Below are 22,298 nucleotides of genomic sequence, written 5' to 3'. Positions count from 1 at the left end.
GAGCTGAGCCACATCAAGTGTGCATATCAGAGTCTGAAAACCAGGATAGCCTGGGGGTTCTGTTAGTGTACCATCCACTACCACCACCCCTCTCTATCAGACACCCTGGCTGAGCTCATGAATTGGTCTGAAGTGTTGTTGTTGAAGCAGATTTCTGCTTCTGGGCAACCTCAACATACCACTGGAGGGGAGTTTGTCAGGTGCTGCTCAGGAGTTCATGGTATCCATGACAAACATGGGCCTATCCCAATTGGTTTCAGGACCTACACGTTATGTAGTTTTCAGCTCAGAACATGTGGATCTGTGGCAGAGATCAAGCCCTTGGGAGAGGACAGTTGAAAGTTGTTGTTATTGTTACAGTCAGCCCTCCACATTCACGGCTTTGACACTCACAGTTTAGATTATTTGCGAAGTCATCACTGCATGCACATGCACTCCTCCTCCTCCCTCCCTCCCTCCCTGGCTTCCAGGAAATGTGCACCCACCAACCCCGTACCTTCTCTGGTGCGATAGCCAACTTCCCACAGCCAGGTATCCCACTGTGTAAAGGACAAGAGGAGCACTCTCCCCCCCCCCCCGCCATGCCTTCCTCGATGGGATAGCTGCCTGGGGAAGCCAAGCTGGGAATAGCTGGCTTCCCCAGGCAGCTATCCCACCAGGTAAGGAAGAGGAGACACAATCCCTGCACCTTCCCCAATGGGATAGGAGCAGGCGGGCAAGATCACTCCTCCTCTTCCTTCCCCAGTGGGATAGCTGCCTGGGGAAGCCAGCTATCCCACCAGGGAAGGGGCGGGAGCCAGCTCCTCTTCCCCTACCCACCCATCCCTTTCACTGGCTTCCCTGTCAGGGGGATTATTCACAGTTTTTCCACATCCACAGGAGTTTTTTTCCCCTAATCCCTGCGAATATGGAGGGCCAACTGTATTATTATTACATACTATGAATAATTCACTTGTTTGTTAGTAAAATGTCTAACAAATAAGGAAGTGGAAATGTATAAATTGTATTTTAAATTGCTCTATGAATTTTTGTGATGCAAAGCATCAGGAACACTATCATGTACATGATTAATAAAAGTCATGATTTTCACATCTAGGCCTAGATATTATTTTAAAAAGCAGATAATGCCATAACACTTTGTTTAGAGAGCACCACTTCAGAATCCAAATGAGGACTTGTAGAACTGAATGTTCTTACAAAACAAATAAGTAAATCCCTGCCTTGCACACAGAAACCTAGATACAGAGAGAAACCTAGATAGCTTTCCACTTTTAAACCCATGACTTCCTACAATTGAAGTGGTATGTCTCCTTGAATAGGTTCCAGCACCAGGGGATATTAGAATAAACCCTTAATACTTAAACTTGCATCAATGTGGGTAACACTGTCCAGTTAACAGCATTCCTTCCAAGCAAATGGGAGGAGAACTGCTGTCAGATTCAAGGTGAAAGAACTAGTATAGCAACAGAAGGAGCTACACTGCCAACCCAAAAGGCATTATCGCTAAGAAAGAAAAAAAAAGTGAGACCATCTGTGAAACTTTAGGTTTAAATCTGTTAAAGATGTGTTTGAAAGTGCAGTTCTGCAAATTACTGCAATAGTATTTTCCTCTGTGTGTCACTGAAGGAGGCTTTGCTGTGTGAGCACACAAAAATGTTTGGTTTTATTTTTAATGGCTTGGAAGAAAGTTGAAATAACCAAGTGGAAAATTATGCTGATAGCAAAATTTTACACAGAGGATTAGGAAGCACTATAAGAACCTGCATAAAGACCCTAAAGAAATTAGCAAACCAGTCATTGTGACAACTGGTGAAATTCAGCCTAAGTGAGTGTTTAAAATATTGCACAGTGGATTGAAAGAGAAAACTTATGAAGTCAGCTACATGCTGAGTTTACACTTTGATAAATTCTAACTCAAGCATCCAGAGGCTCTTAAGCAAGCTACCTGAATGTAATTGTGAATACCTTCATGAAGCCATCTGTTCACGCACAGCAAAGAAAGTGTGCATGCATGCATGCATATATGGATAGCACAGTGAAAAAAGCATGGTGTCAACTAAAGAATTATTTTACATCTTTGCTCCTTGCATCCTCTCAACAGAGATAACAGAACTAAAATACTAATAACTGGTATCACCACAGTTTATTATGGCCTTACTCAGAAAATCACTTTGTCCAACTCCTCATATTCTAACTCTAAAAAAATCCCATGTTACCATTTTTCACAGATATTCTTTAATATTAACCCCTACCATTTCATGTTAACTACTTCCACTTTGTCTGTCACAGACAAATCTTTTTGCATGGTGGATTTCTTCTTTATCTAAGCAGTTTAATTCAGAGAAGAAAAAGACCAATTGGCAGCAGATTGCTGTCCTCTAAGTTTATACTGTATGTTTCTTCCCCCACCCCCAGTTAAATTTCTTAAGGAGGAAGATACACTAAAGAGCTTTCCACCTAATCTGGTGCAACGGTATTCATGTAAGGGAACTAATTTATAATCCCTACTGGCAACATATCTACATACAATGCTATCAGCACGTATACAGCAAGATTACAAACCAGCAGATAACTTTAAGACAGCAGATGACCCTTTTTCAAATGCTGACCTAGGCCCGTTACAGACCGCCCAAAAGGCAGCAGCCAAACCGCGCGACTCCTCCACGCTGCAAAGAAGGAGCGCGAAAATCACGCTCCTTCTGGCAACCCGGAAGACACGCCGCAAGTGCCAAAGCGCGCACTTGCGGCGTCACTTCCGGGCTGCGACGTGCGGACGTAGAGCGTCCACTACGTCAAAATGGCAGCGGCTGTGTGGAATAGGGTAAGGGGCGTCTGGAAGAGACGCCCCTTTTTCAAAATGGCGGTGTGTAACGTGCCTTAGAATCATAGTAAAGCTAAATCATGCAAAAGGAGATTTCCTTATAAGTAAAACTAACCCAGAATGTGGCAATTGAAGAGTTTGGGTTTATTAATGTTGCCAATAAATGTATGATAATTCAGCCCAAATACAAATGTTTTCCAATCCTCATCAACCATACAAATTGAGTTTTGATGATGGCAGATAATTTTAATCCTCATCTAGTCAGATAAAAAAGCATCCACTATCTGTGAGTCCACTATCACCTCAGTGAGAATTCCAACACATTGCAGCATAGTCCACAGGAGTGTTTGTGGGTGCAGAATTAATGGCATTTTCCACAATATCCAAAAACACAAATACAGAAAACACAGGTTCATATTAAGTGGTATGTTTCTTTTGGGTGGCTATCAGCCCTCCTTTTCTTGCAGCCCTCCTCTCTATCTATCCATCCATTCATCTCGTCACAGATACAACATCTCTTTATCTTTATGTTTGAATTCTGCTTCCTGAGATGTATTTTGTTATGTCTGTTGTTGAATGCCTTCTGTCTAGTAAGAATGTCAAAATGTCCTCCATATGTGTCCTCCATTTTTCTTGAATGTTCTACTTTTTGTCCTAAATTTTGTCCTATATTTTTCTATGTTTTGTTCCGGTTTGGTGGTAGCAAATTATGGCAACCCTATGTCCAATTCAAAATAACATTTTTTAACCTTCACCTCAAAATCAGGAGGCATATATAAACAGTAAATAAAAAGTGCTCTTGTTATTTATTTGCAAGAAGAGGTTATGAACATTGTGGGACATTTTTTTCTATCTCAATAACAAACTAGCATCTGTTAAGGAAATGTCCCCCAATGAAAGGCTGTTCTTTGTGCCAGCCACTCTACAAACAAGAAGATCATGTCACTTCGATCTTGTAATGGTCCTTGAACACATATTTTCCACACATGATGTACTGGTTGTGTGTTTTCTCATCCATTATGCTACTGGACAAGTAGCAACAGAGGAAAGGGAGGCACTGAGTATTCCACTGAATAATGCCATTGTACACTGGATTACTGGCATTTCTGTACAAAGCCTGTGGAAAAAATGTCTCCCACCACATTTTTTCCAGTGTGGAAATATGGTTCAATTAATGTTGTTATGACTCTGTAAGCAACCGGGATTCTTGTGGTATGGTGTCCAGACAGATGTCTCTCTTCAAAAAATATGTCCCCACAATGCACCACATTTTTATGCTATGTTTTCCCATTTATTTGACATATACTGCTAAAATGGGTATTTGTCTCTGCACTCAACCATCTGTTCATCAATGGTTGAATCGAAAAACTCTGTCCAGTTTTCAAAGCTGCTTAATGAACACAGATCACAGTGACATTAAAGCTGCTGCCATACTGCAGAATTAATGCAGTTTGACACTGATTCATCTGTCATGGTTCCATCCTGTGGAATCCTGGGATTTGTAGTTTGTCATGAGACCAGAACTCTCTGACAGAGAAGGCTAAATATCTCACTAACTACAAATCTCAGATTTCCATAGCATTGAGGCATGGAAGTTAAAGCATTGTCAAACTCCATGTAGATGCAGCCTATGTATCACTCTTGGGTTTTATTGGTTGTTAAGCTTCAAACGCCTTGTGAGTTCATAAAATCGCTTCAGTCTCTCCACTGTTTCGAAGTGACAGTGATATGAGACTGGATGCCACCATTCCTCCAAGGCTTCATGTTGTCCATGATACACCCCTGTGGCAGCAGCAGTAAACCAATGTATGTCTTCAACTCAGTGATGTCAAGGGACATCCCTGGTAAGGTTCTTTTCATCTTGTGACTTTATTACATGCTGTGCATCTCTGTTTGCTTCACAGATTATGTTAATGTTTTCTTGAGGAGCAGTTGAAAGGTTTCTAGCATGGATTGTTTGTCTGCCTCCCTGTGGGTTCCTGGATGATGTTGCTGATTGCTTGTACTTACCACCAGCACCCTCACCATGCAGAAAACAGCAAATTAATATGTTAATCTGTACAAACACACACTGATTGATTCTACAGTGAAGTCTAGCTCTGCCACAGATAGCAAAACTCTAGCTGTAAAAAACTAAGTGTACGTTTTCATCTTAGTAAACAATAGGTTGTGCATATAGGAAAGGGGGTTTCAAGTCAAAGTTTCTTTCTGATCTGTCTCTGGGCAGGGTGAGCAGGACAAGCATTCAGCTTCTCTGAATTATATTTCAACCACAAAATAGCACATTCAGCTATGTTAAATTGTGTGGGACAAAATAATGTGTGAATGATAAGGCACAGCAGATTTTTTGGCTGATTATGTCCCAGCTATATTTTGTTTTAAGGGGAGAGATTATAAATGGCAAGTGATTGAAACCAAAGAATATTTTTACAACTCTCCAGGTGTCTGTGATGCCTACACTGTAGGTCGTTTTATGTGAATTCTACCATAAAAATGACTCTGAGGAACTAACATGTCCTATCTTACTGTATAAAATTGAAACACAGTCTTGTCTAATCACATATAACATTTTGGGGAATTTAAAGCTCAAAGTAGCGTTCCCTGGATAACTGGTATTGAACACTACCCTACCAGCAGGCAGAGCCCTTTCTCTACAGAAAGAAATAATATTCACAAATTTTTTCAGTTGAAAAATGGGCTTCTCAGCAGTTGGGAAACCCCACTTGGAGAAATAACAGACCAGAGAATATTTTTGTGTAATTTTCTCCAAGTATTCAAATGTCCCAAAGTGTTGCAGCAGAATTATTCTGCAGAGAAAAACACATGGTTTCCTGTGCAAAAAAAAAAAGAGGGGGGAAAAACACTTATTTTTATCCACAAGAACAGTTCCTCTGCAACTTTGCTGGATGTTTGAGTAAGGGGAGAATACTGCAGAGAAATATCTATTTTCTACCATGGTGAGGAGGAAAACGACCACAGTTAGTTGTATTCACAAGCAAGGAAGAAATAGTCAAGGATTTATATTTCTACTTTACACAGTGCTTTCATTTTTGCCAGCAAAGCCCAGTGTGTGGGAGATAGGAATTACATCATTGGCCAGCCTGACAAAGAAGCCCACACATTCCCTTTCTGCTTAAAATTGAATATACCATTTACTCTGGGGAAGGCATGCTATATTTCCTATATATCTTCAGTATATAGCCTTTGGGAAAGGAGAGGACCAGCCCAAGTCCACAGACAGTGTAAGTGGCTGTCTGCAGCACAGATGCTCAAGATGGCAATGGCAAATTCCCTCTGAAGAAAATTGCCAGGAAAACCCCATGATAAGTTTACTGTAGGAGGGTCATCATAAGTCAGAAATGACTTGAAAGCACCCAACAACAAACACAATCCACTCACCTATATCCACCTCACTGCCACCTCAAAAACCACAACAGAGCACAAGGTACAACATAAACCGGCCTTTGAACAATGTGATATCCTTCCTCTACTATAAATTAAGGTTACATACCTGTAACTATAAAAGGCAGTGAAACACTAGTTGCCCCACAAATGGAGTGATAGTGACATTCAGAATACAATATAATACAGTTATACCTTAATTATTACAATAATTACAAATTAATCATGCTGTAAATTTCTTTCTTTCAGTTAGTCTCAAAGGTGCTACAAGATCTCTCTATGTACTAAGTTAATTACAAGTTACTAGTAATTTCCAAATTTCTATACTTTTCAGAAAGCCCCAGTTGGCAGACCTGCCCATCACTTCCTGGCACATTTAGATTGAGTGCTATGCAACATGAGATAGGTTGCCATGTAAACAACCTTAGAAATTATCTCTAACAAATCAGAAATGCTAACTTTTCTCAGCTGTGTCCTAGTTGTATAGATTGCCACAAACCAAAGGTGCTCCATATTGAAGGCTGCCAATCATGTGTTTGGTTGTGATGTGGTTTGGAGGTGTGGAGAAGAAACCCATTAGGAATGCATTGGCTGAGACCACTAATCTAATTTTCAATCCTGAGCCTAAGCCAAAAGACAGCCCACACAAAAGCCAAACACATTAGCCTAAACACATTAAGCTACTAAGCCACCAATTCCCTTGATTCTATTTCAGTTGTGATAATCGACAACAACAAATCACCTTTACCAAAGGATGGTTATGAGTGGTGTTGCTTGTTGGCTGACGCCCAAGACTTTTTACAAGGCTATACTGTTTTAATAGTTGATAGCATACGTTCAGGAAAGCAGACAACTGGAAGGCATTAAAAGCTCTAATGTCTTCATCAAAACTGCAGCAGAAGCTAAGCAAATCATTCAGATGATGAATTGTTGGTTCAGTTAAAATGTGCCCAATGCACTTGCTGTGTCATTTGAGCTGCACAATGTATTAAAGCTTCTAGTGGAAATAATCAAGCTCTCACTGTCTCTTTTAGAAAACAGATGATAAAGCACTAGATTTTGGAAGAGAAGCTCTTAGGCATTCAGAAACACTTTACAATATATCACAAAACAAAATTGAGAACCACCAGTGCACAGTAGAGACTAAGAGACTAAACTGCATTATTAAGAAGCCCATAGTTCAGTGGTATTCAAACTTTTTACCCCTAGGATCCCCCTTTACATTTCCATGCGGATGCCGCACCCCCTCCTGTTTGATGTAGTATATGAATGAAAATATTTTGTTTATTTAGTGTGCATATTTTCATTCACACATTCATGTATATTCATATTTTAACATTTTATAAGACCACAACACTGTTCAAATTAAAAAGGTTTTATTTAAGTGCATTCAATATTAAATCAATGCATGTGTAAATTTTACACATAAAAAGGTTTGGGAAGAGGAGGAGGAGGAGAAATCAAGGCCTCCACGTTTTGCAGATACCCCCTTGAGCAACTCTTGTGCCCCCCCCCCTCGGCAGTCCCACCTCTCCATTTGAGAACCACTGCCATAGTCTGAATCTTATATCTGACATGAATGCACTATGTTGCCCCTCAGACATACCACTATCTCTCAGCTATTGACCAACAATGGGGAAGGGGTATTAACAGCAACCTACACTACAAGGGTGTTGTAAGTATTGCAATATTATTTATACATTTAACTCAGGGGTGGGCAGCTGAGCATGGGCAGCCTCCATTTTTCCATCCTGTGCCCACCTAGGAGGCTGCATCGATATGTTTTGCTGCAACCAAAATGCTACAATGTAATTTCTGGCCTCCATTTTGGCTGATTTTCTGCCATTTTTTTAAAGAATTATTTTGTGTTTAGGGGGCTCTGGGGGGTCAGGAGAAGCAAACTGCTATGACTTTGGCACATTGGGGGCAAAGAAAATTGAAAGAATGTGTTTAAAAAATTAGGCTGGGGACTGTGAGCCCTGGCGGCACAGTGGGTAAATGCTTGTACTGCAGTCACTCACTCAAAACCACAAGGTTGCGAGTTCAAGACCAGCAAAAGGGCTCAAGCTTGACTCAGGCTTGCAACATTCCGAGGTTGCTAAAATGAATACCCAGACTGTTGGGGGCAAATTAGCTTACAGTTGTAAACTGTTTAGACACTGCTTAGGCAGTATGGAGCACTATATAAATGAAGCTTGTTTTTGTTGTTGTTGTTGTTTGAGGAGCTCCTAGAGTGCTGGATCCAGGGGTTCCAAAAGCTACATGTGGACCGTGGGCCTCATTTTGCTCAATCCTGATTTAAATGCTTTAACCTTTCAAATTTTATGCTTATTAATGATTTTTATCTCCATTATATAATTATGAAAATTATAACCATAAGCTAGTGCATCGTAAAGCTTAATAAAATCTTAATAAAAATTGGTGAAGGAAACAGCAGTTTCCAAATATAAGGTGATCATGGTCAGCAACAATAGCTGTGTTCAAAATGGCACTGGCATATTATATAAAACCTGATGTGTCAGTGGAAGCATGTGCAGGGGGGCCTTGAAGAAGCAGTTGACGTGGAAAAGTAATAGTGATGTGTATAGAAGAGTCTTTTCACATGACATATGGTACGGTATCTATTGCAGGTAGGTGTGTGTGTGTAATACTGAAGAAGCTTGGCTTGGGAGAGAGAACAGAGCATGGAAAAGTTAATTTTTTTAGTAAAGGAGGAGGCTGAGCAAAGAGCAAAGCCAGTATGCCACAGTGGTTTGATTATCAGTCTAGAACTAGGTTCCAATCTCCACTGTGCAATAAGACCTTGGGTGATCTTGAGCGAGTCACATCTTTCAGCCTATGATATCTCAGAGGGTTGTTGTCATGACAAAACAGACATCACTTTGTGCTATTTAGAAGAAAGTTAGGATGTAAATTCAATAAATAAATAAACAGACAAAAAGATTAATTCTATTAGAAATTCTACAGTGGGATAACAGAGCAGGGCTTTCAAGTGATGCTCTGGAGGCATGAGGGAGGGAGGTGCTAAAGGTAAAGACGGCTCAGATGTCCTGATTCCACAGTAGTTTTCTTCCTGTAGCTCAGAAACTGGCTTGCAGTTTGGAAGAAATAAACTTATTTGCTACTAGGTGGCACATGATATGCACTTAAGGCTGGAGAAGTGAAACATGATTTCTCCTATTTAATATTTATCACTGCAGTTCTGATGACAATTGAAAATCTACAGTTTTATATGCAGATTAGGTATATCTGTGTAAATCTTCTGTAGGTGCATGCAACAAAGTATGGTATTGGACCACCACCACCTTTCCCACACACACAAACATGCATAACACGAAGCTACAGAGCAGCTCCTAGGAATATTTATTTGAATGACAATTGTGGTTTCCATGTGAGTCAGGTAGTGAATCCATTCTGGGTCTTTGGTCCTTTACAGATCGGCAAAAAACGCCAGCCTGTGGGCAGGGTGAGGGTTAAGTGTCGCCACGTTCACAGCCCTCACCGCGCTGCCCAGGTGCCATCTTGGTGCAGCACCCAAACAGCACTGCGCCAAAGGGGTGTCATCAAGCCGCATGGCAGCAGCTGTGGCACCCCTTCGAGGGCACAAAAAGGAGCCAGTTCTTCCAGCTCCTTTTTGTGCTCTACAGAGGCCAGATCGGTGCCATAGCATACAGTTGCCATGGCACCGATCCAGGGCAGAAAGGGGTGTCTTGCTGCCCCTTCCTGCCCATCTGTAGAGCCCCTTAGTCCAAATTTTAAAAGTGCAATCCAAAGCATTAGATCTATTTTGAAAATATGTTTCCATATTTTGGACAGCTCTTTTAAAGATTTCACTGAAATCCAGAGCATTCCTGCAGTATGAAGGCTACCAGCCGCCACTATTACTTAGTTGTATTTATTTATTTTGCACCGCATCGCATTCTTCAGAAATCAAAGAAATGTCATGAGGATCCCAGGGGAGAAGGGGTTAATTATATTTTGCCTGCTGAAACAAAAGAAATTGATACAAAATAGCACTGCTCCAAAATACATCACAGTTTTGTTATATTTCTTTGAAAGGATTCTGAGATATATAAATGCTTTTTGCTGTTGTGTTAGAGAGAGTAGAGCAAGGAATCAAATCACTGAAGTAAAATTTAATAAACGAGGAAACCTGATCCATATACCACATAATTAATAAATTAGAAGCCACAAAGAAAAAAAGCCAACATCCCCATCTCACTTAGTCATACATTTTAGTTTACCAAGGCAATGATAGCAAAATCAGCCTCAATTATGTTAAATATTTATTGCTAAATCCATTAATATTTTCCCTAGATACCAAAGTACTTCAGAGGAAAGCAAAGCATGAAAACATAGCTTAGAGCTCCCTCTTCCTTTCCTTGGAAGAATTTAAATTTCTGCCCTGCAGATAACCTGCTTCAAAGTTCTTTAAGCATGCACATCAGCAATGACTTTGATTGTGTAAACAGCTACTTTGGTAAACAACACTGAAACGCTGCTGGATTAATTCAGTCAGCAAAATTATTGCTGTCTTCGTTGCAAGTTTAAATGCTTTCAACTTTCAAACTTTATGCTTGTTAATGTTATTTATATCCACTATTTAATACTTACAATGCCATTTCAAACTGCTCAAGCCACTTTTTCTTCAGATCTTTTGTTTTGCAGTACAGTTCTAGCCCGTTTTGTCCTTGTACATGGATGAGGTAGAAGCCATAAGACCACTGTTGAAATGGCAAGGAATTTCAAAGATTATCTATCAAGACTTCACATACAGCAGGGATGCAAAATGTTTGGAGGCCAAATATTGCTAATTTCATGTTCACCTAGCAGGGAGAATAACCACTCAGTGCAACTCTTAAAATGGTCAAAAGAGCTTTGAATACATTTCACTGCCTTTATTAAAATTATGCAGAATAAGGTGTAGAATTCATGGCCTGAATCTAACTTCTAATCCCAGCTAATGTAGATCTCCTGAATCAACTGCTGAATGAAAAGTTAACACTTATGTAACTCTCACTGCTTCAGTGGGCCTACTCTAGTTGGATTTAGGCTATGACTGTACCTCTTCAGATTTCTGGTGAGGTTATTTTTGTATGTGATACAGACACTGACAGAAAGACACAGACACTCAAATACCCTTTTAAATGAAATAACATGGGGAGATGCTAGATAAACAAATGTGGAGATGGACAGTTGCAAAATTTTAAAATACTGTTCTACCAAGAGCCATGAATTTCAATGTTCTGATAGAGGAACATCATTACCTTTTTATTCTCTTTATCCGTGGTGGGATTGTTGGTTATTTTGTATTCCTGAAGATCAATTATATCCTTCATTTCATAATTATCACCTCGTCGTTTGCAAACAATCACAGCCAGGTCAAAAAGGAAGATATGCCTTTAAAAGGAGAAAAATATAACAAGATGCAAGAACTTGGACTTCCTAGCCAAAATGTTATGGCAGAAAATTTCACTTTAATCATGTCTGAATTCATTTTCAAAAAAAAACATTAAAATTAAAGTCAGATCTTGAATTTGAAATTGTGTGTACAGTTTTGAAAAGTAGAATGTAAGTTGCCGTGTAAATGCAAAACCATCCTCTGCATGATTACTCAGAAATAAATCCCCTTGCTCAATAGGGCTTGCTTTCTAGTAAGTATGTTGAGGACTGCAGCCTTATATATCTAGGAAGTCACATGGTAATTTGATTCTTGACAACTGTCAAGTATAAAATGCCATCAGATGTCAGTTATGTGTAATTGCTAGTCTTCCAAAAGCAGTTGTCAAATTTGAAATACCATTGCACATCAGTTGTCAAATACTAAATATCATTGCATGTTAGCTATTAAATAAAGTCAAATATTAAATACCATTGTTGCATGCCAACTATGACAATGCCAGGAGAAATTTAAGATTGAGGGCAGAGTTTTTTCCAACTGCTCTGCCCTACTCTGGCCCTGTTTTGGAAGCCTAAAAAGGAAATACTACCTAAAACATTACCACTAAAGGAGAGTGTCTTTGAGGCTCATAGATTCAGAGGTAAGCAACTGCAATGGCTGATGTACTGTAAAGCTGAGCCCTGCCAGCACTTAAGAAGAATATCAGAGAAAGATTCTGAGTATTATCTTTCGCTAGGAGAAGGAACTGCTCCCAGGTGACTGGCATCCCTGTGAAAACACATATTATCATTGGTGGGTATTTCTGCAAGGTCGACAGCAGGCCAAGCAAAGCAACATACAAGGAGAAGAGGCCAAAGCATGAAAGAAAGGAGAAGGGGGAAGGTTAAGAATATGTTTCTGACTTTCTTCCCCTTTCCATACATTGCAACAAAAACTCTGGTTTTTTTGGTGCTTGGTGCTTGCCTTAAGTATAGGCCTTGATGATTTTTCTGAATCTGGGAAAGAATGAAGACTGTTCTTATAAGAATGGTAGGGGGAGATATGGTGTCGGGATTCAGTTAAGCCAGGTAGCCTGAACAGCAATCAATATTTTGATCTTATTCCCACATATGGATGTTTCTTCAGCTGGAAAGTTCATGTTTCTTTTACTAGATTACTTTCTGCCCCCCTGGTGCTACTGCTTAATGATAGGCCAATACAAATTCATATCTCCACTGTTTATTTATTCATCTGACCTCATTGTGCCACCAAGACACAAACATCTTCCCTACTGTGTTCACATGGGTATTTAGCTCAAAATTACATTTGAAGGGGGTTGGAAAGGGGAAGATACAAGGCTTTGGCTTCCTTGAGTGAGTCTATCCATCTGGAATGTGGTCTTCCTCTTTTCCAATTGCCTTCTACCTTGCCAGGTATCATTGTCTTTTCTAGTGAGTCATGTCTTATGATATGGCCAAAGTATGACAGTCTCAGTTTAGTCATCTTGGCTTCTAGAAAGATCTCAGGGTTGATTTGCTCTAGGACCTATTTATTTTTCTTTTTAGCAGTCCACTGTATCCGTAGAACTCTTCTGCAGCACCACATTTCAAATTAACTGATTATTATTATTTATGGTATCTTGGTATATCTTAATACTTCTGGATCTTGTCTATTTCATTTATAGCTGCCCTTCAAGTCCTAGCCTTCTTCAGATTTCTTGAATGCAGTCCCCTTTCTGACTGACTGGGCCAAGGTGTTGAACTATTTCAATATCTTCATTGTCTACTTTAAAATTATGTCACTCATCTGTGGTCATTATTTTTATTATCTTAATGTTCAGTTGAAAACCTGCCTTTGCATTTCTTCCTTTACTTTCTTCAGTGATCCTTCCAAGTTTTTGTTTTCTGCTAATTGTATGGTGTCATCTGTCATATCATAAATTGTTGATGTTCCTTCCTCCAATTATTAAAACCAGAGTTTAATCTGGCTTTGCTTACAATATGTTTAGTGTATAAATTAAACAGGGTAATAAAATGTATCCTTGCCTCACCCCCATCCTAATTGGAAACCACTCCTTCTCCATATTCTGTCCTAATGGTGGCCTCTTTGTCCTGCCTACTGGTTACACATCAGGACAATCAAATGTTGTGGTACATCAATTTATTTAAAAGCGATCCATAGCTTTTCATGTTCTACACAATCAAAGGCTTTGTATTATCTATAAAGCATAGGCCATAAGCTATAGAGCACAGGCCATAAGCTATAGAGCACAATCACATTCATGTGCCTTGGATTCTACAACAGTGCTGTCAGTGGAGATGTCCAAAGCAGCATATGGTCCAGTTGTGCTGGAATATTTTCACTTACTAGAACTAGGGCTTGATCAAGTCTTGCCAATAGCCTATACATTTGAACCTACCCCTTCATAAATATAGCAAGGTGAGATGAATGCATGGCATCATGCTTTCAAAGTGCTTCTTTGAGAGTCCCAACTGCGTTAAAAAATTGCAACCTAATTGTTCCTAAACAAAGTTCTAGCATAGTCTTTGAAGGTTATCAAGTATCAGAGGTGAATGGCTAACATTCCCTTCCTGGGAAACATACCTGACACGGATGGCTGGACAGTTTTATCTTGGATAAAACTGAATACCTAGAAGATTTCAATCAGGCTCAAAACATAATTTGGGTTATGAAATAGCTTTGCTGTTATGTGGGATGACACACAGTTACCCTGTTGATTCTCCTTAGAAGCTTTTGATGCCTTCAACTGTAGCATCCTACTGGATATCTTTCTAAGCTGGCTGTGGGAGCCACCACTAGGCAATGGCTCCTTTCCCACTTGAAGGACTGAGTTTTACATATTTTTGATACCTGTGCTCTGGGGTGCTGGGCGTATCTATTCTTCTTCCATGATTTTTAGAATCTACATGGAACTACTGGAAAAGATCATCCCAAATTTTGGGCTGAGTTGTCTTCAATACATCCATGAGAACCAGTTCTACCTCTTTTGCAATCAAATCCATCTGAAGTGGTGGACATTCAGATTCAGGCTATGGTATGGTAATAGACTAAATAAGGAGGAGCCAACTGACACTACGTCCAGTGAAGACAGTGATACTGCTGCTGGTTGCTTCATCAACACAGATGGTTTCCATTTAACCTATTTAACCTTTCCACTTAGCAGTGAAAAATATTCCCTTCAAGAATTAGGTCCACACTTATGCATCCACTGTCATTAGATGCTCAAGTGATGGTTCTTGGAACAGCTTCCAAACATTAGGTCATGTGGCCAGGACTTTGAAACAAGGTTGCCTTTTAAACACTACTTTAGCATTTTTTTAATATGGGCTGCTAATTGTTTAATCTATGCTTGACGAAAATTTTATGTTGTTTTAACTGTTTTCTGATTCATTATTTTTTAAATATTATTTCTTATTTTACTTATAGCTCTGTAAACCAGCCAGTGAACATCTGATGATGGATAAATGAAATAGAAACCAAAAAAATAAATGATGGACTGTGGAGTATAATCTGCCAGATTATTTCAAACCATGCAACTGTGAAATACTGATATTAAATACGGCACTCTGGTTCTGAAGTCAAGTTTCTGAACAGTAAAAGAACATTTCAAAAACAAAATCCACAAAGAAGAACTTTTGTTGGGGGGGGGGGGGGGGAGCCTCATCTATAAAACATTATCCTGTTGCCCTGAAAAGGGGGACTCCCATTTTATCATTTCCTTCAGGGGACACATGAACTGTGAGGAACAAGAACAGCAGTTACTTCAAAGAAAGGAAGCCGCAGCAATGTGTGTAGCATGATTATTCCAAGTACTTTCTTAAGGCAGGGGAGCAGATAGCAATTCTGCAGCAAAAGGCACTTTTCCCTTGAGGGGTTATGCCCTTTTGATGAAAATTCACTCCCCACTCCTGTAGTGGCACTTTTTACTGTGTAAAATCAACCCTACAAAATTCTAACATGTTTCAGCTTTATTCGAAATAGGGAAATCAATAAATAATGTGAAGGTTAGTAAACTATTATGTAAACCATGGGGTTTTGATACACATGAGTTTATCCAGTGTAAAAGAAGACCTCTTCACACAAATTCAGAAAACTTCTCACCTATCTTGCCTCGCCCGTTTGTCCAGGGTTGTTATTCTTATTTCGCCATCACCCTGTGGTCTTCCATAGAGTAACAGTGATTGATTCTGAAAATGTAGACACTGCATTAAATACTTAAAGATTGCTGAGAATGTTTGTTACTTGTCTAGAGCCTTGGAGGAATTAGTGGCAATCACAAAATAGAAACATAAGGCTAGAAGCACACACTCTCTCACACACACATCAAATTTGCCTTTTGGCACTCAATTTCTCACAGCCTCCTCTTCCTCCAGTCCAACACTGCCTTGCATATCTCTTGTGATCATTTAGATAAGTCACTCCAGAGTGCAGAGTAGTAGAAGCAAGCAGTAATATCAGCCCTTGTGGCCTCACTGTAGCTTTTACTAGCATCCGCCAAACATCCATGCATCCACTTGGCTGATCAAGCACTTGCAGGTAAAGCCTCAGAAACAACCAGAGTTCCTTATGTAGCTCTCTAGCCTTGATCTAAATATTTTTGCTCATCAAATGCCCTGTTCTTCTTCTAAACTTCCTGCAAACCTACTTTCCTTCCCAATCTCCCCGCTGCCTTATTTAACCTATTTACAGATTCCCTGGGCTAATTCCCACTTACATTTAAAGCATTTTCCAAGTCGCTGTCACTCCGTATTGGTAAACAGATTTCAAAAGGTCTGTTGTTCCCACTATGAAAGCGGATCTTTTCATTATCCCCTTGTAATTGCTTCTTTTTTGGCATGATTGTTAGGCCCACTAGTTTGCGCCTCTTCAAAATACATGTCAATCATCTGTGCGTCATCAGTGACATAAGTGGCAGCCCGGGCAGCCCGGCTTGGGAACTATACATATATATTTCTAAAATAAATTGATAGAAGATTCGATTCAGTGGTTTTGCAACTACCTGCCTCACTATGAGTAGTTGCAAAACCAAAGAATCAAAGCTTTAATCATTTTTTTAATTGATAGAAAGTTCAATTCATTGGTTTTGCAACTACTTGCCTCACTAATTGCAAGTAATTGCAAAATCAATTAATTGAATCTTCTATCAATTTTATTTTTTTAAAAAAATGCGCCCATAGGTCACACCACAAGCACAAAGGCAGCGCTGAGAGGGGGAATGGTGGCTCTACCAGAAACTGAGGAGGGATGGTAAACACCCCTATGCCATTAGATCCTCCACTCTCCTCCAAAATGATGCAATTCAGATCTGTCGTTCCCAATTATTGAACACGCTTCGGAATCAATGCTTTTCTAAAGAACCGCTAGGAAACTAATGTCTGGAAAAACTGGGGGGGGGGGGGGTTTGTCTCGCTTTATCAAGACAGAAATCAATCAAAGTAGGATCGGAACTAGTTTCAAATGGGAACAATGGTCATATAACCCAATAAGCGATTTGCTTTAAATCGTAGTGGGAACGCGCCCCCTGTACCTTATTCTCTAGTACACTTTGCAACACCTTGGCTTAGCCTCTGACTTGTAACTGACTACTTCCAAATTGGCTTGAAGCCTCAAAGGAAGTAGTCACTTGAGTTGTTGGGAGAAGAAATACACATTTGCACAGCTTACTTTGGAAAAATAAGGTGTATACAAAACAAAATGTACAATGTAAAATGAAACAGACCAAAATACACAGTACTGAAAAATTGCACACAAATACACATAAACTTGGTAAAATGCATAAATAAATGTACACATTAGGGGAAAATGCATAAAAATGTACACATATTTCTGTGCACTGTCCCCACACAAACACATACATGTCAATATAAGAATAAGGAGGAAAAGAACAAAATTTTGGTGGGATTCACCTCCGTAGGATCTCTCCTAATGCTCCACCTTGACTGGTCTCAGTCCTGGAGGTTTTGCTCTGCCACCTCTTAATGAGCTATGGCATTTACAGTTCCAGTGTTGACACTAGCCTGGCACTAAACATATTTTAGTGTTGGCCAACTCCTATTTTTATGAATGAAGGAGCAACAAGACCTCTGGGATAGAGGGGATTCAGTAAAACTTTAGACAAAGATCAGCAAGTTGCACAGGACAAAGACGTACCAAATTCTCTATTGAGGACTGGAACTGTTTAATTTCACGGAGAGTTTCATTATCTCTCTTCACTTCATTTACATACTGCGCCAAGTCCTAAAACACAGAAGAAAAGAAAATCTGAAATACAACAGCCATGGACTTTTTACACATCATTAATAAAACAGAGCATTGGAAGCCTTTCCCATCCTATGGCAGAAGCAATAAAACTTAAAAGGTATTAGCATGCATACATTGTACAAGAAGGTGCACAAAATGAAGCAATACAGATATCACTGTACTACAACTCCCAGCATTGTTCTCCATTGGCTTTGCTGACTAGGAGCTAATGGGACCTGTAATCTAACAACTCCTAGAAGACCACTGTTTGCCACCAAAAAGCAATACTTTTCAGATTAGACCTCCCAGTTTCTCCCAGTCAGTATGGCTGGTGTAAGTTTTTAAAGCTGTGCATATAATCAGTGGGGTGGTTATGCTTCTTTTCCACCCACCATGAAAGAAACATATCAGGGCACCAGTTTCTCTGGTAAAACAGTAGGAAAAGATGGATAGGCTGCTCACAAACTGTGAGGAAGAAGAGACAATGTATTATACTTTTTAAAATCTAACTCTCTTTCCATCATTATATATAGATACTTCAAATGGTTAAAAATTTAAAAAGTTCTTAACTAAGGTAATACTTAAATTTCACCCAAAACAATTTTATCCCCTCGATGAACTTTTCCTTCATTCTTCAAATTTCTATCATTGTAGTAACTTAAAACTTCAGTTGAACATTTGCAAATACAATCAACCCTCTGTATCCATGGATTCTTTATACACAGATTTAACTATCCACACCTAGAAAATATTTTTAAAATATATAAATTCCAAAAAGCAAATCTTGATTTTACCACTTTATATAAAGGACATGAGTTTACTATCAATTCTGTTTAATAGGACTTGAGCATCCACAGATTTTGGCATTCACGGGGTTGTCCGGGAACCAAACCCCAGAGGATACCAATCTGTATAATTTAGATGCCTAAAGAAAAGGGCAGGAACAGGTACCAAAGGTGTAGGATCACAGCAAATATGATTTCTATGTGCAAATGATTTTTAGTGTTCCATTCTCTTTAAGGGCCTAAAAACACCAGATCCAATCTGAGCTTGGAAGCTAAGCAGGGGCAGCCTTGGTTAGTACTTGGATGGGAAACCACCAATGAATACCAGGTGCTGCAGGTAATTTCAGGGGAAGAACTGGCAAAAGCACTTCTGGCTATTCCTTGCCTAGGAAAACCGTATGAAATTCATGGGGTCACCATAAATCAACAGGCAATTTGAAGGTATGTGTGTGCGTGCATGTGCACATGCACATGCGCACACACACAGGGCAATTAGAAACTTGGGGACTGAAGGAAAATTTCATCAGGGAGGGGAAATTCTTATTTGGGGGACAATTCCCTTCTTTTCCCAATAGCTATACCCCTAGTTTACTCACCAATCTATTAGTCACACTTACCTTCATAGCATCCAATGCCAGTTTCAGATTTGCCTTTTCAGATAGGTCACTAGTGTGTTTTACCAGCTCCTATAGTGCAGTACATATAATTATTATTCCTTGCAAGGTATTTGCCATTCAAGAAAACTTATATTTTTCCCCTCTCCCAAATGAAGAATTATTGAGTGCATTACAGTGTTTAAAAACAGTGCACTTTTGCCTCTGGAAAAAAAAAATATAAGGAAAATGATACACAGTTTTGAAAAATTATGTTTATGGTTGTTTCCACTATTCAAAATTGGTATCAAGAAGACTTGTCCCTTGCCTCTCCATTACCAAGTTTCACAGTCTTAAAAGGAGCATTCTTGAAGACTAAATTATTTCAGATTTATCCCTTAGCTTGTATATTTTAAAAGTTCTGGGAAGTCAATTTTTATTTTAGAATATGAGTTAAAAAAATTTTAAATGTTTCTCAATTCCAGTCTCATCTAATCTAATCTAATCTGATCTAATAATTCATTCACTTTCCATTAGTTATGGAAATCACAGGTACAAACAACTGAAATTACTGTGTCTCAAAGTACACAATCTGAATTTCCAACTGCACCAGTCCCACTAAGTTGTCAGATGCTGCTGGGGTCCTGATGTCATGTTGTCTGCTCCCCCTGATTTTTTAATTTTTATTTTGGGAAACTGGTGTGCTGAAAAGTTTGCAGGGTCATGTTTATTTCTAGAGTTGCATGACTGAAAGAATAATGCAGTTTGACACTGCTTTAACTGTCAAGGCTCCATCCAAAGAAAACCTGGGTTTTGCAGTTTGTTGTGGCACCAGTGGTCTCTGAGAGGTTTAAATACCTTGCAAAACTACAAATCCCAGAATTCCTTAGCACTGAGCCATGGCAGTTAAAGCAGAGTCAAACAGAATTATTTCTGCAGTTCAGATGCAGTCTAAGAATGCCATTGGGCCCAATAAGCCACAGAGACATTCTTGGAAAATAAAACTGCAGCTCAGCTCTTAATTTTGAAGTAATACCCAGCTACACAGAAAGAAGAAAATGGTAAGTGTGAGGAGGGGGATATCTTGAGATTGATAGAAGGTGATAGGAAGCAAGGAATAGTACTGAACAATGATTTAGAAAGAACTGAGGAAAGTTTCTAAAACTTCTGGAAGAAGAATTATATTGAGTTGGACGATCGAAGTTAACTTCACCAAACTGAATTCCCACTGGAATCAGCTGTATTTTACTAATATACCCAAATGTTAGTATGAGTAATGACTTATAATAACAAGTCATTATGAACTTGTCCCAATGATTCCATTAGGGCCAAATTACAACTAACGTTAAGTTCTAGTCCTGTACACACTTGTTAGGGAATAAGACCTGTTAAAAGAGTGGGATTTACATCTGAGCAGACATGCATAGGACTGCATTGCTAGGTTAGAGCCAAGTTATTATTTTAATCATGTTCTTCAGAACTGCAAAATGAGCTTCTGTCAAAGCTTTTTAAGCATTCTGTTTCAAGGTGTGTCCCAAATAGTCTTTTATTGCTGGTGGCTACTAACTATGAGACACACCCCCAAGACTTACTTAAGATGGTGGTGAACGAGTAACGTACTGCGGGATAAACCAGCATAAAAGGCTGAGATATGAGCCTTTGTAACTGGTTATCAAAAAAGCATCTTGAGAAGTTGCCAAGGACATGCTACTGCTTTAGAGAAATTGCTCCTGTTCTAAAGACTAGTACTGATCTGTGCTTCTCCCCCTCCAAAGTATGTATTTGTGTGTAAAAATATATTACAAATACAGTGGACACTTCCAGTAGTCTTCTTTGTCCACAAAGGAATTTGCCCATGAAAAATATTTTAAAATAAAATTGTACTGCATACGATTTATTTTCAAGTTTTCCCAGAGAACTTCCTTGGAGTCACAACACTAGTAATGTCAACCTTAGCTCATTTCAGGCAACATGATATACAGAAGAGAGCATGCAGCACTGCATAAGCAAAACACAGTTTCTAGCACAGATGGACACTCTCTTTCAAAATGACATTTTACAAGCATCAGCATTGCTGACAGTCTAATGGACTGATATGTATCTTTCCAACTGAACTAATGAGTCTCCCAGCACAGCTATCAAACGATATTTATAAGACTCTCTAGCCTTATTATAGAACTAACTGCACACAAGCTGCAAGCACCGTGAGTTTTAATAGAAAATAAATATGGCTTTATTATAATCCAGCACTAAACAGAAACAGCTTAGAAAATGGTTACAACTTGCTCTGCTTTGTCGATGGGCCCTTTTGCATTACACAATCAGAGCATAGTGCCTCCTATGGAATCCTGGGATTTGCAATTTATGGAGGGGTCTCTAGAATTATCAGCCCAGTGTCTCACCATACTGCAAACCCCAAGATGCATAGCACTATGACTGTATAGTGTGAAAGGGAAAACACTTGGGCAAGCGCAGCCCTGGCGCCACATGAGACACATACACCCCAGGTTATTTTTGCAGCTCTCAAGCCCTCCAAACTCTGGCCAGTAAAAAAAATTGAATTTCTTCTCCCAGAAGCTTCTGGGAATGAAAATCCCTCCTTCAGTGGGACCCCTCTGCCACTAATACTTTTAGAAAGGGGAAATCCAGCCATATCCAGCTTTCCTTTTTAAAAAAGAATAGCATTTTTAGACGTTTATGTGGCCACTGTGGCAGAAAATCTCCCCTGGAGCCCATCTTGCCTTAAGAACTTCATCTTGGCTTAGAATCAAGTGATGAATTTATCGGATTATAAAAACAAAGCACCAGGTATTGTTAAGTCTACTGACTTCTTGAGCACTGACTTCTAGTGTTAGATTGCATGAGAAATCCTTCCAGCTAAGGGCCTTTCACCTGTGTCTTGGGATGCTGCTTATTCCCAGGGATATGTAAGTAACCATAAGAGCATGTGAGAGTTATGTGGCGTAGTGGTTTGACCACTGGACTACGGCCCTGGAAACCAGCCATGAAAACCCACTGGGTGACCTTGGGCAAGCTACATTCTCTCAGCCTCAGTG

The 22,298-nt window shown here is 39.5% G+C and overlaps 1 protein-coding gene across 2 annotated transcripts in view; it reads right to left on the bottom strand.

Annotated features, from left to right (window-relative positions):
- VAV3 (vav guanine nucleotide exchange factor 3) overlaps positions 1-22,298 on the bottom strand; it is a 208,634-nt gene that overhangs the window by 96,449 nt on the left and 89,887 nt on the right. For both annotated transcript variants that reach the window (XM_089516555.1, XM_089516556.1), the window contains exons 11-15: positions 19,267-19,335; positions 17,775-17,861; positions 15,726-15,811; positions 11,491-11,623; positions 10,838-10,947 (exon numbers count right to left, since the gene is read on the bottom strand). In XM_089516555.1, coding sequence (XP_089372681.1) covers positions 10,838-10,947; positions 11,491-11,623; positions 15,726-15,811; positions 17,775-17,861; positions 19,267-19,335 — 485 coding nt within the window. The remainder of the gene's footprint in view (positions 1-10,837; positions 10,948-11,490; positions 11,624-15,725; positions 15,812-17,774; positions 17,862-19,266; positions 19,336-22,298) is intronic.

This window comes from Sceloporus occidentalis, unplaced genomic scaffold, assembly GCF_023333645.1.
Source record: "Sceloporus occidentalis isolate IW3139 unplaced genomic scaffold, rSceOcc1.0.p SCAF_3, whole genome shotgun sequence".
NCBI lineage: Eukaryota > Metazoa > Chordata > Lepidosauria > Squamata > Phrynosomatidae > Sceloporus > Sceloporus occidentalis.
This window is presented reverse-complemented; position numbering and strand designations above follow the sequence as displayed.